This window comes from Solea senegalensis, linkage group LG18 (assembly GCF_019176455.1).
Source record: "Solea senegalensis isolate Sse05_10M linkage group LG18, IFAPA_SoseM_1, whole genome shotgun sequence".
Taxonomy (NCBI): Eukaryota; Metazoa; Chordata; class Actinopteri; order Pleuronectiformes; family Soleidae; genus Solea; species Solea senegalensis.
In genome coordinates this window covers 7479911-7497221 of record NC_058041.1, presented here as the reverse complement: position 1 = coordinate 7497221, position 17311 = coordinate 7479911, and the positions used below count along the sequence as shown (strand labels likewise).

Here is a 17311-nt window from a genome sequence, read left to right as displayed (position 1 = left end):
CAGTCTATTTCCTTGTGTTTTATGGCCATCTTGTAGTTACATGCAGAGTATCTACCATTGAAAAGCCACCCTACTGGAAATCAATGGCTTGTAATTTGGGCACTTTTACTCTGCTGCGTACGGCGTCTTGTTCCCAGACTGTTGCTATTGGTTCAGTTTGAAATTGAATCATCATGCTCTGTGTTTAGGTAAATTATCTGAAGAGCAGTGGGAGGAAGAAATTACAGCACACTCAGCTTTCCTGTCAGTAGTTTTATGGCGGAGATGAAGAAATCGAGTATTCAATCCCATGACATCTTTGATCAGCAGTTAGAGGAGCTAAATTTTAATTATTATTTTTATATTTTTGAGCAATTCACATACAGGGAAACACTCTGTTTTTTCTTGGTATGATCATAAAGTGCAAGTTTTAGAAAGATAAAACAGTACTATGTTTTTTGTTTAGGGAATATTGGCCTTTTGTTTATAGCAGCATAAAATATGCTTTTGCACAAGGTTCTTAATTGAGGTTCTCTTGCCAGTTCCAGATTAATGAGAAACCAGCCTTCTCCGTCTCTGTGCGCTGTTTGATAGGGCGAAATGTCAAAACAGCCATGTCCATTTTTCACGTAAGGATGACAGAGGCAGTGTACTTGGGGAAACAAAGGGGACCTGGCTCTGAGCTACAGATCTGCTTTAAACCGCCTCAGCCTGCCTGCCGTATCACTTTTCACTGGATGGATCAGATTACAGCATCACTGGAGATCTTAAAAGCAAACCAAGTTCCAGGTTGGAAGCAAGACTTGGCTGTAGTATCTCACGGTCTTAATGACACAGATCGCTCTTGTTTTGTCGAGCTGTACGCTGAAGTCATAACACACTGAGAGATTATGAGAGAATATGCTAACTATCTTCCACAGGGTTTAGAGCCTGGGTGTCAGCGAGGCTGTAAATTATGTAAAGGCTAAGTCTGAAACGGCTCCCGAATTTATTCTTTTTTGGTTTCGTGTGATGCTACAACTCCACCTGTGTCCCATTTTGCATCCTAATAGCAACACATTCCCCTCATGAATAGAATTATTTGGATTATGGCCTGTAATCGGCTATTTATTTTAACGAGCCCTTGGGGAGGGCTTCCCTGTGTCTTCTGCGTGAACATGTTGGCCCTTTGCGCGTTGAGTTTTACGGGGGGATTCCTAAGAACCCTGACCTCCGTGAGTGAAATACGGGCCCTTGGCTGGATCTCAAGTCTGTCACTTAACTGGGGACCCAGACACATGAAATGGCCGTAATAAAACCAGGGCCCATAAATTCTCTTAGAGGGTGGGAGGCCTAGTTGTCTGTGCTGTTATGTCAACACTGACCATAATTACAAGGTAATAAGGACACGCTCTAAGTGCTAAATCAATGGTGCTAACAAAGTGTTATTTTTAAAGCTGGGATGTGATTGACTGCTGAAGTGCAGAATGGCATAGCCACAGGCGGAGTGTCATATGGCTGTGAACTGAGGAGAACATGCCGATTATATAAAAGGCCCTCATCCATCATTATTGATCTCTCACTTACTGTAAAGTGGGGGCATTTTTACTGTATCTGTGTGTTTTTTTTCTCCCCCTTGTGTGCTGCTGTGTGCTCGTGCATATCTGCATGTCACTGACAAAGTAAATAAATTAGGAACCTCACAACTCATATGAATCCCATTAGTTCAAGAGAATTAATCTCATGGTGCGCCTCCGCTGCTGGTTTCAGTGATGCCTAACTTGCTTTCCGCAGAGCGTGATGTCGATGCTCAGTGCGCTGATACATGAGGTAGAAACACACTATGAAATCCATCTTGGGATTTTTTTTTCCCCCCTTCGCTCTGGCATTTCATTTCTGAGAGCTTGCATTTTTCTCGTACACATTATGGCATTACAATGACATTTTAGTGTGTGATGACTAATATCGCCGAGCTTCCTTTTTTGCAGTATCACACTCTCAGATTTTTTTTTAAATGGTTGAGATGCTGCTTATCCTAAGCAGACGAAGGAAAATGATACGTTAGGATTTACAATGTAGCGGCTACAGTACGGCGTTCATATATCACAGCGGCTGAAAGCTATTGTTTTACTTTCCCCTGACGTGTGTAACGCTTGTGTACATTGTCAGCTGTGTCTCACAGTAAGCCATAAGGCTGTCCTGCATTCTTGCCCTCTAATTTATGTATCCACAATAAAAAGACATGGGCTCTACAGGTCAGCTGTCACATTCCTGTATTCTCACAGGCACTCATGGAGAACGGTGGGATGGAGTGGGGAGAGATTTATGGCACGAACCCATCCAGGGTCCTTAAAACTCTGGCAAGCTCTGCTGCCACCTCTCCCTCTTCCAGCCCATTGCCCTGCTCACCTCTCTTCTTCCATCTGTTGTCCAACCAAAACACAGAGAGAGGGAGACGAGCCAGCCAATCCGCTGCGTCTCCCCAAAGCAGAGTCGTCAATTCACATTTAGACCTAAGTGTTCAGCTGCAGCTGCTGGTTAGAGACAATGAGAACATGGACACCACTGACACCTTGTGGCAGTTTGTAGCAGTCTCATAACGGGATGGCTTTATGAAGAGGCAACTTATGCAAACACTAGAAGCTGATTTACTGTCTTTTAAATTCACGTGCTGCGATATTTATCTTCCAGCAACTGCTGTTAAAAAAGCTGAAAATAGGAAATTTGTGCTTAAATGGACACTCGTATTCATTCCAGGCTACCCGCATGGCCTTTTATTCGTGTCATATCTCGGTTTTACAAGCTGGTTTGGTCTGCTGCCCACAGGTCACACTCACTGAATGCAGCCGAAGAAAAGCAAAAGTGGGCAAACAATCAGATGGGAAAAGTCAAGCAAGGGAGACAAAGAGGAGGGATCCCTTTATTCTTTTGTGTGAACTCCCGTCCCCCCTCTCTCTGTTCTCCGTTTCTCTGTCACACACCCATTTAAAGACCCCTAGCTGCTTTTGTGGCCATAGACACCAAGACGCTATAGACAGGCAAGACATCCTATTTACCACCCAGAGTAGCAGGGGGTGAGTCTGGGGTTTGGGGTCATGCAGGAGGCAGCGGTCATCCCCCGGTCAACTACAGTAGGTCATTATTCAGCCCAAGCCAATAGCCCAGAACCGTGTCCGAGCAACCGACCCCCAATCCATTCTGCTTAATTATTATAAATGAGGGGCGGCGTAAACAGCCATCATTACAGACACTCAGTGGCATACACAAATCCACTTTAAATTGCTATTAAGTTAAGGAGCTATCTGTAATCCCGGGCGTGCATTAGAAAGGAACGAGTAGGTTTTCTTTTTATTAAATCTCATCATCCCTGAGATATTTTCAAATGTTCTCATGCTCTGTCATGTTTCCATGAAGCCAATTCATTGATTTAATTAAAAGCCCACTTGGAAAAATGGACACTAAATAGCCATTCTGATCCTGTTGTGCACAATTACCTGTCATATTTTTATATTCCTGCACGGATTTTGGGGATTTCTTTTGGCACGGAAGCCTTAAAATAACCCCCAAACACACAACAAGCATTTCCACCACAGTTTCAGGTACTATCGGGTCATTTGTGAAGTGCACCAGCGTGAGCAGTGACGAGGGCCCACTAACCTGATTGCGGATTACAGATTACTGGCTTCTGTCAGGCACAAGGTGTTCATGTTTCTTTGTTAGTGACCACTGATGGAAGAACTGCAGCAAGCTGCAGTGAATCTGATGAGTCCACATGGAGGAGAAAAAAAAACAACAATGGATGCAAGCAGAAGGCTAATACAGGAGAGATGGAAAGAGAGGAATAGGAGGGAAAGAGTAAGGAGGCTGGAGATAGGAAGGGAGGATAGGAGGGAGGGAGGAAGGGAGAGATTGTAACACCCAGGCGGCGGGTTCAGCAGCAGGGCAATGAGAGACTTCCTGCGCTCCATCACGCCCAAGGCCTGCCTCAGTCAGCTGGTGGCCAAGGAAAGATGCCTCATGTGTCAGGCTTATTAGCGCTCCCCCTACTTTGTATGCATTTGGGATTGTGTATATTTGTGTGCATTTCTTCTGGGAGCATGGGTCTGTGGTTCAGGGAAGGAAAAGAGTAAGGAAGGTCAGAATTTTGTTTTTTAAAAATAAAAGGTGTGTTTTGTAATGTTGTGGTCAGAGAGAGAGAGCGATATAGAAAGTGTGTTGTGTATAGGTGCACGGTGTGACGCGACACCTGCTTCACCCGCTGTCTCTCACTGCATCCAACCAACCACGACTCACCGTCGTCTCCTTCGCTTCAGGCTCGGTTAGTTGTCAATCCGTCCTCCGGTCGGGAACATGAGTGATGGGCCTATCAGAATGCCACCATTAGCCAGCCCCCTGAGTGGTAAATAAACGATCGTGCCGGTACACTGCAGGTGTTGTCATGGCAACTTGCGCTCAGTGCCAGCCCCGCCCACACTCATTCCCCTGCTCTCTCCACGGAGGAGTCACCGGGAGGTTAACGAGTCAACGCGCCGCAGCCACCACAACACGGCGCTGTTTGCCCCCCCCCACTTGTCCTCCCTTTGCTCCCACAGAGTTTATTTGAGCTGCATCCAGGTTGCAGCAAACACAGGCTCTGATATGTGTCACCTCTCACACTCACACAGTGTGCTCCCGTACGTCTCATAAATGGGACGAAAGCAGACGTTTCCCGGGACGACGCTGCCCAGACACACTTGATTTACCTCACGACAGAGCATCTCAGAGGAAACATCTCCCATTTCAGGTGAACGCTTAACAACTTGTTCAATCTTTCACGGTGCCACACTGAGCGGCAATGTGCCTGCTCCTTGCCCCCAACCTTAGCATCACAACACTTCAGATGCAGAATCACACAGAAACAAATCAACCCGAAAGACAAAAAAGAGGAAAACAAACAGAAGGAGGTGGACGTTGATGAGTTGGCATCATTTGGATAATTTACTCCCCACACCTCTTGGAATGTCCCCATTACAGCAGGTGTACTCTGGATGAACCCTTTGCAAGTATGAGGAGGATGGACTCTGCACGCCTGACAGACTTCCACCGCCATTGGCACCCACTCTGTGATGTAGCAGTGGTATTAAAATGGCGGCGCTGATAATCCAAAAGACCTTTCTCAGGGAGAATTTGAGACCGACTGCACAGATGGGCCACAGAGATAAATAAAAATCTCTGTCACTACGGTTGGTGGAATAGTGCTGTGACGCCCCCAAGGGAGAGAAAAACTGTTTCACTCCCTCTCTCCATGCCTCCCCCCGTCCGTCTGTCTCCCCTCTCCTTCTCCTCTTTTCCCGTCCTCTCAAATGGGAACCAGAGCCAGCTTTGCGCAACCGGGCTTTTCCCCTCCTCGGCATCATATGGACCATAAAAGGACCAATTTGGATGGGACTTACCCCTGTGTGATGGGTTCAAACACTCACTGAATTGTCAGTCAGAGTTTGTCATCAACCCAAGCACACTGTCGCTTTCCAGGCAGCATTGAAACCAAGAGGCCTGGATGGACGAGCTCCAAACACCACTCATTAGCTGCAGGCCTCAATTTTGGCAGGCCAAAAATTGTTGACAAAATGCCGTCATCCTGTCACAGTATGAGTGTGATTTTAAAAACACGTTAGAGCGAGAAGTGAAGTTTGACTCCACTTTGACGTGAAGCGTTTATTATGCATCTTCGTACATGTGCGTGCACAGATGTGGTAAACGTAGCTGAGCGTAGCCCATCTTCTTTCTCGGCGCAGAGACAAAATTGGTCACACAGCCATTTTCAATCTGCTGGAGAACAGAGGAGAGACGAGTGGATGTGGGGAATGATCACTCTCGACCACCACAGGATCATGTGGCGGCGGATGTGAATCAACTTCCCAAAATGTTTGCGGCGCAGATGTAAAAAACAAATGAGAGCATTTTTGTTTTTTCAATCTTAATTTGAAAGGGATGTGTACGTGTTTTAATTCCAACAAATCCGTGAAAAAACAATCTGTGTGTGTGTGTGTGTGTGTGTGGAGTCAATGTATAAATAATTAAATAAGTAACCAAATAATTATTGAATGACTTTGATTATTTGAGTGATGATTAAATGCATTCTAAAGAAAATAATCACACTCTTTTTAACAACTGGTATTAATTGGAAACAATATTTAAAACTTACAGCTTAGTGTTTTGAAAATGATGTTTTCCTTATCCTCTTTTAGGACGTACTTAAATGTTTTCAGCCGTTCACTTCAAAACAAACAAAACAAAAGACAAAACAAACAACAACACCTCAGTTATATGTGCATCATCTATTTAAATCATTTGAATCTTGATACATGTGTTTGCTTGTTTTCCATTTGGTCTCATGGGTTCATCAGAAACCCTAAAAAAAACCTTCTGTACCTAAAACCTAAAAGTACTGTATATATTTTTGATACATGATGTTATGGAACAGATGAAAGAGTTAACGTTTTGTTCACCTGCATGTAATCTAACATGAATTGACCCTAGTTTTTTCCTAAATTGAGGATCTAAGCTGTGTTAGATTAGAAAAAGAATTCCTGGTGTGAATTGGCTTTGATTCACAAATGACAAAACTGAGATTCTGGCTCAGTTTCTTTTAACCACAGAACAAAAATTAGATTTTCCTGAAATGAGTCTGGGAACAGCAGTTAAATCAGTTACCAAAAAAAAAAAAAGCCAGTTTAATTTGAGCCTCTCATTGTCTCAATTATCGTGGTTACCATTTCCCCCCACTCAGGTAACTGCACCTCAGTGTCTGTTATTAGACTATTGCACATTGCTGTTTTGTGGCTGGGATGTCGACTCTTGTGAATTTCTTCCTTTGTTTCTTCCTGAGTTTTTAACAGTAGAAGAGTGTTTTTAATTAATTAATTAATTTATTTATTTGTAGCAGCCACTGGAAAGGACACGGGGGGGGCCTCAGTTCAAATCATTTAAATGGCTGTTCTCGCGTTAACGTTACGAGGTGGATCTCGCATTAAAATCAAATAAAACTGTGAGACTGGTGCTCGATCCTGCTTCCGTTCGCTCGGCTCCTTGTTGCAGCTCTTAACAGTTTTTATTTGTTCATATTTTGGGTCCAGGAGTACAACATTCACGGCTGGTGGGTCGGCGAGCTGAACGGCACCGTGGGTATCGTCCCCAAAGACTTCCTGCACCCTGCTTACATCCTCTGAGCGCCAACAGGTACAGAGCTACTCTCTCTTATCATCAGCGTTATGGACCATTACTGTGGCCCGACACACACAAACGGTCCCCTTGGTGCTCATCCACAATGCCATTGAGAGGTATATTCAGTGGTTGACCTGCCATTTATGGCATCTGCTGGCTGGAAGAAGTACTACATAAAGCAGTCTGAACGCTGCAGTGGGGCGAGAATAAATATGTGCAACAAAAGCATAATCACGGCACCGTAGACGCCGTATTTAAGACAATTTTCCCCTAATACAGTTCGATAAGCACAGCTTGAAATGAACACTGAATAATTGATGCATGTTTGTCTGATAGTACGTTTCTTTTTTTTCCCACATAGAGCTGCTGCTGCTGCTGCCGTTTGCCGACAAAACACAGCCATGATTTTCACCAACAATCGTCAGATAATGTCTTATAATTTTAAATAATTCTCTCCCACAGAAGACTGTGAATTGCATTCTGTAAATCTGCTGCAGTTGTACTGATTCCTGTGTATTATGAATGGAATATACAGTATATTCCATTCATAATATAAAACCTCTCATGGAGACTGTGGACTGGTTTATTTTTAATGAACATGTTCTTGTATTTTATAAAAAAAGATCAACACAATAATAGAGATTGTTCCAACATTAGCAGGCGTCTGAATTTACTGAATGATCATATTGATCACATGATCAGACTGATAACATTGAGTCACTGGTTAAAATGAGCAAAATATGGACAGAATTGTGAAATATTTGTCAACGTTTTCCTTCACAGACTTAAAACCTATCTGCAGATGATGATGAACAACAACATCTTACTGCTTGAGCTGCATTGACTGTTCATAGTCGGTGTAATTGTTGCCGTTTCATCCACTAGGGGTCAGGATTGCTCCAACATGAGATGCATGTTGAGTTCCAAGGACAAATAAATAACAAGATCAACACCAAATCATAATTTGACATAGATTTATAGTTTGTATATTTACATGGATACAGCTGGAGTCTCTTAAGAAGCAACTCAAAATGGCAAAAAAAAAAATACAATAAAAAATAAAAATCAAGTATTCCACAATAGTGTAGACAGAAAATAAAAACCAGAACTGTTCAGAAACTGTAAATCCTTTACAGACAAAAGTTGAGGATTCTTTAAATTATTCAGTCAGTTGTTAAATGGAAACGCAAACAAAATATATTTTCCAGCTTTTACCATAAAAATATGAAATATGTGTAAAGGCGAAGTTCTGTGTGACAAGGAGCAGTAAACAGAGTCCCTTTTTAAATGCGATAAATTAGAATCAGTGGTAGTGACGGAAGTAGTGTGTCGGAACTATAATATGTCGAGGTTAAAAACTGCAGCAAGTTTATGTAACTTTCACGAAAGGGGGATTTTTATGTTTCCCTTGTCAGTGTCAGCTTAATTTTATATTTAAGACATTATGTTTGTCATAATTCAGCTGTAGCCAGTTGGAAGTGAGTCAGCATAGTGTTGTGAAATAAATAAACCACGCTTCCTACATTTCTTCTGAATCAAAAACTATACGGTGAAATTGTACGATCACAATAAGACTAAGATTATTACCACAAGACTGAAAAGCCGTTAATGTCTGTTGTTCTGAGAAAATACAAGTGTGGGTTATTATTGTTCTGAATTATTTTAAGTTGACAGTTTCTGGTTGAAATTAAATTTGCTAATATTTCAGCCACAATAAAAACACACATTTTAATCGTGAAAACATAACCACATAATAGTTATTTGTGCTTTATGGGGGCTATGGTTTTTTTTTTCTTCCTTTTTGTTCTTTGATCCACTGTCTATATTAAAACATTTCAGAGAAACAATTCGTCTCCAATTTTTAAAGTCTGTTGTTAAAAACATGAGTCAGGTGTCGGCATGAGTGTTAAATTTATGATTTCCGTGAAGCGATCCCTGAGGAAATCTACTGACTTTGTTCTGTGAAGAAGTATATTCTGGTTTACGTCATTATAATGTGAGGCTTTATCACACTGAGGTGACAATCTTTGTTGCAAAAAATCTGCAACTTAAGGTTGTGACTAAAATTATTTTGACTTTCAAAGCCTCAAAACTTAAGATTAATGTTTAATTCCCCATGTTTTTTACTTGGACTGTTCAAAGTACAACAAGAAAAATGACAGAGAACTGAAATTTTTCCTCTATTAATCCATTCATCATTTTGGGTGTAAAACTGTGAAAGAGTAAAATGTGCCTTTTGTTATGTAATGTCCTCCTCTGCAACAGTGACAGACATCCTCAGAGATATTAGGTTTAATGTCACAATGGAAAGAAAGCATCACATTGTCACATCTAAGAAACTGGAAGCATCAAAATAGTTAGCATCTTGCTTTATCGTTATGACACATGGGCACGTGAGAGTTAACATAAAAATGGGAACTAAATCTTTAGCTCATGTCCGCTTCATTATCGGAGAAATGTCAGAGCTAAAGATAAATATATATATAGCATCTATGATAAAACCATTCCTTTTAACAATTCTTAAAGGTCCAGTGTGTAAGGTGTAGTGTACGTCTAGTGGCGAGACTGCAGATTGCAACAAATCCTCAACCTTCCCTTCACCAAGTGTGTCGGGGAACTACAGTGACCTTAGTGTGGCCAAAAGGATGTAAAGAGCAACTCTCGCCATATGTTCCGTGACACTGCGCAGACCACAGCTGACCTCGTCTGTGGAAAGTATGAGTCAGGTCTTACCCTCTCTGCTGTTTCCTCTTGTTTTTTTTTGTGTATTCTGTTCTTCGTTTGCATCGTAAGCGTCTGCTTCAGCCAACATCTATTCAACTAATCGTCCTTTACGTTACACACTGAACCTTTAAGTGAACACTGATATCCTCTGCTGTTCCCAAAGAACACAAGGCCGAGGAGAAAACTGGGATCTGCGTGGAAATAAAATCCTACATTTTAAAATTGATAAATCCTATTTTTTTAAAAACAAATGATGACAACATCATAACAGGGTGGAATATGCTGCTGACCTTGTCGGACAATAACAGACCAAATCGTGTTTGCAACTGAAAGACAACTCCTAGTATGACCCTTGTTGATGTCTGTGTAACTGAATGCGTCTTTGGCAGAAGAATCTGGACCGGTGAGGTTGCGGCAGCCTTCGTACAGGGCTGTGTGTTCTCCTGGACCGCTGATGTCGCTGCAGCCGTTGAACTAACACATATGCACCTCGCGAGTCTCCTCTGAGGTGTCCAACATCGGCGAGGACCAAGCCTCCTCCTCCTCGGCGACTCCAGGCATGCAGTTGGTCTCCAAGATGCTGATGTCACCACTTTCGCTCAAGCTTTCACCAGCTTCGGTGGAGTTAAGGTTCAGAGATGTCATATATTGTAGGTCTTCATCGTCATGTGCAGAAATGTCCTCTTTTTCCACAGGGCATCCATTCACGTGTAGGTCCAAAATGTGATGAGAAACATTGCCGTTCAGAGCCTGAATCGACTCCTCGGTGTCGTCACAAGTGCTGTCTTCATCGCTGACTTGGACTATGCTCTCATTGGAAGATGGCAGTGAATGGCTGTCCTCGTCACGCTCGTGTTTGGACCCAATCAAATCCACTTCACAGCTGTCTTTGTTGCTTGGCTCTATTTGCCCGTCTGATTTCCTTACGTCCTCTGCACAGCTGAGATCTACAGCAGGACATTTAGTGTTATCAGTGTGGTTGACCTCAGAGACTGTGTGGTTTTCTAGAATCTGCTCATCTGAACTGACACCTTTGAAAACTTCCTCCTGAGAGCTCCCCTCCTCTGAGGCATTGTATTTTAAATCTAAAGTCACAACAGAAGTCTCACATGTCTCTGGCTCACTGGTGACCTCGTTGATATTTGCCAGCAAAGGATTGTCTGACTGATCAGCATTTACCTGCATATCTTCTGTATCACATGATACAACCATTTCCTCCACTCTACTTTCTGTACACTCTTCCTCCTCACTTCCCAACACACAGTCCTCTGCAAAGCCAGCCCCCATGGGTGAATGGACCTCTACTGGCGTCTGTATCTGACCATTCCTCTGCTGGGTGTGTTCTGCAAGGTCGCAGCTCTGGTGCTCAACCGGGCTGTCACCTAGAAAGAAGGTAGCCTCTGTGGAGCCACTGTCCCACTCAACGACCGCCTCCATATGGTGGCTCTTCTGGGAGATCTTTACTGAGGATTTCTTCTTGTGCTGTACCTGTGTCGTACCTTTATCACAGAGCACCAGTAAATCTGCAAGAGGGTCAGAGTCTTCACATGCGAGGAGCTTGGGGCTGAAAGTCTCTTGAGTTTGAAGGCATGGCAGATGAGGAGCCGGGCTGTGCAGTGGGACAGAAAATAACGATGTTAAAACCTTCCAAATATTATTTTCACGGGACAAATTCCATAAGGAAACATGTTGCAAGATTTTGTATTTTCACTTGTTATCTTGTCAAGATTGATGAAGATGGATAGCCGTCTTATATCTGAATACTAACAGCTTAGCTGAACATAAAGCCTGGAAACAGAGGGAGAGGGGTAACCTTGTTCTGTCCAACTGTGACAGAACAAGGAACAAGAACAAGTGCCTCCAAGGCCATGATCATGTCAGTTGGGATAGATGAGAGAGACATGAATGATTCCTTTTTTTTACTATGTAATCACCAAGTAATAGCTTGGTAATAACAATGGAAAAACAAAACAATAAATAATAATAAGGTTTTATAGTTTTACAGTAAAATTACTGTAATTATTGTCTTATTACCACAATATTACCATTGTTATTACCAAGTGCATTAGAAATAAGATGGTATTGCCATATAATTACCACATTGTTACAGCATTGTAATGTAACTTATTACAAAAATAATAATAATAACAATAAAATAAACTATAAAACATTATAATAATTGAATGCAGAGTTTAACTACATTGAATGATGAATTCTCAGCACTAAACTAACAGCTTCATAATCACAGCTATAAAAGCGATATCTCATTTTACTTTCAGAAAAAGGGAAACAAACTTATTTCCCCAACAGTCAAACAGTACAACAAATTAAACATATACTTTTACATCCAATTAAAAGTGTTCAAAATACATGAATGGTTTTATATTATTGATGATTAATGTGACAGTGATGGTAATTACATTAAATACTACCATTATGGAGAGGCTCCTCACTGTAGGACAGCACGCACACAAATGATTTACTCTGATTTTAAACAGTTATAAGCTCATGCAAACGTCAAAGTAGCTATACAGTACACCACTGCCATATGTCCCTCCTTCATACCTCTCCATGGACTCGTAAGAAATGGTCAGACTTGGATCCTTGAGGGAATCGTCCTCCGGAGTCTGAGCTTGAGCTAAGCCCCAATTGGATGAGGCGTAAGTTAGAATGGCATCGGTCACAGAGTAGGGGGTGTGACCCTGAACACAGTCCTGGATGTGACCGACCGGCAGCTGAGTTTGCAGGAAGAGGTGGAGTTGACTGTCTGACAGACATACGGTCATGTGCAAAACTCTGTCGGGACAAAGGCAACAAAATCAACTGTTATGCAGACAGAGTTTCAGCAGGATATTTATTTTGCACATAAAAAAACTAAATGAAGAACCAACTTGTCCAAAAAAGCCTGAAGTCCTTTCCGTCTGCTCTCCAAGAAGTCCTCATTGCTAAAGGAGAAAAGGGACTTTCCTGGAAGGTTCGGGACCGGCCTGAAAGAATAACAGCAAGTAAAAGTCAAACAGTTTTAGTTCATATATTATTCGCTTACTACCATCTTCTCTAGAAAGGGGCAGATATGCAGAAGTCCTCACAGCTACTTACACCAAACCAGCATTCTTCTGCATCTTCTTCTTGAGCCAGACAAACTCACTGTAGCGTCGACGCACACAGGACGTCTTGGCTGTGAAGGCTTTACTGTTGGTCTGGAAATGGAGAAATAAATAATCATCCAAAGTGAGTCACTGTAATCCTGTAAAAGGATAATCATTCATATTTCTTTTGGTGTACTTACCTAAAGCCTGACACAATTTATTTATTTATTTATGCAGCGGGAACAACTGTGCAATACTAGGAATCCATTAGCAACCTATTTCCCATGATATGGGGAAAACAAATAAAAACTGGATGATCTACAATCATGAACTACAAACTACGCACTGTATGCAAAATGTCATTTACATCCTCACATGAGGATACAGTAACTTTGACATTGATAAGACACACAATCCAACTGGTTCTCCAGGGGAAAAACGCTATACACGACTACAGCAGGACATTAGACTTTCCCATTGATTAAAGTGGAACAGACTTTGTGTTAAGCATGACTGTCTGAGAAAACTATGATCTTTGGCTACTGGACCACAATAACAGGGGCCAACCCTACACAGCAGGACTGGTGGTGATCTGCTGGCCACTGCACATATTGCCTACTCAGTGTTCCCTGAGCAAGTCCCATAAGAAAAGAAAATAGAATGCTAGGCCAAAATGAAGTGAGCCTCTCAAAACAGGACACAGCACAAATGTGACCCTTCAAGTTAACAATACAAAAATGTATGTTCAAAATTCTGGATTGCAGAAAACACTGATGGAACAGCACTTCTAAACCATTTTGGCAGCTTCATATAAAATCCACTCAAAGAAAAGTGTTCTTTTTGAAATAATTATTTATGCCACCAAATTACACGCCAAAGCCGATGGGTGGGGCACATGACAAATGTGTCTAACATCATTTTGTGACTAATGTGACTTGAATGACTCATGGTTCAACTGTGTCAGCTGTTTCTGTGCTTATAGCAGAGCTCAATTGTTATCACATGCCATGAGTACCATGGACATGTGACAGAGTCCACCAACGTTTGTACAAGTCACCTTCTGACTAGCCATAAACAATCTGAGCAGGTCCAATTTCCATGTCATTTAAGCACATGAGCATCGCCTTATTTTGTTGTGCCTTCTCTCCTGTCTGAATCCACTTGAACAACAAGTTCAAAAGACTTTGCAGAGAAATAAATGAACATGAAATAACTGCGCTGCCCAGATGCCATTATTCCCATTATTAGAGCTGCTATTATTATTAGTCAATTATTTTTTCCCCTGATTCTATCTTCTATATGGGCATTTGATGTAATCTCTGTCATACATGAATACATATTACTCATTATCTATTGATTATGGACTGTTAAATACAGCAATATATAGGATTTTGCTCCCCCCCCAACATTATTATATACATTTGCATTTGAGACAGTGTGAGTCTGTTCTGCATTTTATGGGTGAGATGTTGTGTCTACTCACATGTCTTATGTCTTTATTTTTTATTTTGTTATATTTTATTTATTATCTTTATTAATACTACTGTACAGCACTGTTGCTGTTGTTTTTGCTTTATAAAATAAAATTGGCAAATAAACATCTCTACACTAATGATAACCACTGTTGGTTGCAGACATTTTATAGAGTATATTGAGTCAGCTATGGAATAATCTATGCAAATATCCATTGAGGAGCTTTGAGAATTGTATATTACAAGCTTTATGTAAATAGTTAGTTAAGGATTCACTAGTCAAGTAGCCAATTTAAGACTTATTAATATTGTACCACTGAATACACTGAAAACAGGTTTGACTCAGAGAATGAAAAGTGTTAATAAATATCAATAGGGTTAATATCAATTTGTTTAAGAACAAAACAAACTGATTGTAATCATCACATGCAGTCACATGGTATTTGCCAGTCTCACAAGCCAATACAACACATCCGTCTGGGCATGGTGCCTTTCTGCTGACACAGCATTTCTCAACACAACCCACTGCCTAGACAATGGTATCAACTCCTGTCCACAAAAAAAGTGGCTGCAGACTCTGAGGTTTCCAAAGAGGTTAGGCTAGGTTGAAAAGGGTCACATACTGTACTGTAGTTGTTATCGAGTGAGTGACATCTGAAGCTGCAGGTTATTTCCTGCTGCAATGACATTTGACCCTTTTCTGGATTGTAATATGGGCTTAACAAAAAGGTTCCTTGATAACAGCAAGTTCAAGCCAAAACAGAGAACAATCCAATTATTGTTGATAGTCAGGGATGTTTCTACGGACAGGTCCATTGTTTCACTTCTGAAACTGTTTTATTTATTGTAATTTTCTGGATATACTCACATGTAGGAAGATTTTATAATCCACATATGAATTCCATAAGCCTTCGTTCTGAATGCGGGGATCTTGGACCCGCACTGCAACAAACTCCTTAAGTACAGAAAGAAATAAAGTCATATTTCCAAATAATAACATCATAAGCATTCTCTACACAGAGCTGTAGTTCCCAAAATGCTTGTAATCAATAAAGGTATTAATCATATACTGAGTGTGACAGTATAAAAAGTACAGGGGTTCCTTACAGAACAATATATATTTGTAGGTTTTACTCGCAGAAATCACATTACTACTGTGATTTACAAAAGAAAAAGAAAAGGCAGCAAGTTACTTACATCGTCCTGATTGCTGTTCATCCTATCAAGTGCAGCACTGCAAAAAAAAAGAGAATTCAATACTGGATAAAAACTCCAATTATTGTACCTCTTCTATGTTGTCATGAGTTGTTGAGGCGTATAGCAGAAAAGAGTAGTTAGTCAGATTAAACCTACTCAGTCTCTCTCAACGGTATTTCTCTTTATCACCAACACACAAAATGTATTCAGAGCTTCTCCAATGAACAAGCACTCTCTGTGTGTTTGTTATAAATACTGCACACCCTATACAGGTAAAGGACTACAATCATTTAAATTAATGTCAGTTGAACTGACTCTAAACTTGGTGAAACACATCTGTAGCAATGACATCTTCGGCCTTATCTATTGATATGCCACTGTGTTAATGTTTACCAATAATTGGCAGTGGCATAGTAGTAAGGACTGGCTGTCACTAAAAGTTATCCAGTAACCTGTTTTTGATTAGTTTTACTGTAAAAATACAAAGATAGAATGCTTCCCCCTCCAGTAGATATAAAAAAGCATTAGTAAATACAGAAGTACAGTAGCCTACAGTTCACTGGAACTTAAACTAATTGTGTCCCTCTCCAGCCACCTTCATTGATCACCACATGGGCCTTCATGACTTGAGCGCCTGCACCAATGTTTGTTTGGAAATCACAAAAACTGACTCCAAAAAGACAACAAACAACCACATTGAGAATCAAGGCAGCCACAGAATGATGCAAATGACCACGAAGACAAAACAATGACAAAAAAAGAAACACCAAACAGCCTTAAATGACAAATTATGACCGTCAAAAGACAGGAATGTCCACAGATGACATGGCTGCACATTTATTGTCACCCAACCATCTTTCTGACTGGTTTACAGGCTATGAGTTCATGAAATGTGGCGGGGGGGCGTTAACTTCATTGTGCTCATGGCTCTCTTCGTTATATAACACGTTCATGCTTCTCCGTTATTTCTCAATTAGAACACAACACATATTCTTGATATTATGGGAGACTACTGATGCTCTTTAAACATGAATACCAATGCAGGATTTAACAGCTTATATATGATGTAAAGTTTCCAGTCTCCTCTGTGTGTTAAGCAAATGAAAAGCCTAACGTGTTCCAAATTTCTACTGAGAGACACTTAAGTATGCTGCCATGTAAAAAAGGGAGTGTGTTAGTATACATACACATTATGGATAAAAGAAACGTGAGATACAGGCTAATTTTAGTTAACAACAACTACTTACTTTCATGAGGCGAAACTTGGCTGTTGTGGTAGAATGACATAGACTGTTTACGATGTTGTTCTGTCCGTCGACGTTCCTTCTTTATGCGAGAGCAAAATCCTTAAAAACATTGACTCGTCGCTCGAACCTGCTCCTAGCTCCATTTCGCAAGTCACAAGCGACGCACACTGTGACGTCACGGAGTGATGACTTCCGGGAGCGTGCGCACAGACGTAAGACAGAGGGCGTGTCCTCAAATTCCAAAATAAAGGGAGATAGTCTGTTGTGCTGACTGTAATGTGGCTTACGGCTAAAATAGGTGGTCCTTATTCCTTTTCGTGCGTTTCACATATATGGTAACAAAAAAATTAAACTGCACCCCATTTCTTGTGAGCTATTTGACCAGTGTATGGTGCAAAATCAGAATGTTCAGAACACGTTC

At 41.2% G+C, this 17311-nt stretch overlaps 2 protein-coding genes across 2 annotated transcripts in view; one reads left to right on the top strand and one right to left on the bottom strand.

Moving 5' to 3' along the window:
• Positions 1-8196, top strand: part of skap1 (src kinase associated phosphoprotein 1) — a 29302-nt gene extending 21106 nt beyond the window's left edge. The window contains exons 12-13 of the mRNA XM_044014120.1: positions 7074-7176; positions 7523-8196. Coding sequence (XP_043870055.1) covers positions 7074-7166 — 93 coding nt within the window. The 3' untranslated portion in view covers positions 7167-7176; positions 7523-8196. The remainder of the gene's footprint in view (positions 1-7073; positions 7177-7522) is intronic.
• Positions 8119-17059, bottom strand: snx11 (sorting nexin 11). Its single transcript, XM_044014119.1, has 7 exons — positions 16891-17059; positions 15644-15680; positions 15315-15401; positions 12985-13085; positions 12777-12872; positions 12451-12681; positions 8119-11494 (listed from the first exon to the last, which is right to left on the bottom strand). Exons 2-7 carry the CDS (start codon positions 15662-15664, stop codon positions 10360-10362), a joined length of 1671 nt encoding a protein of 556 aa, XP_043870054.1. The 5' UTR covers positions 15665-15680; positions 16891-17059; the 3' UTR covers positions 8119-10359.
• Positions 17060-17311: the final 252 nt, after the last annotated feature.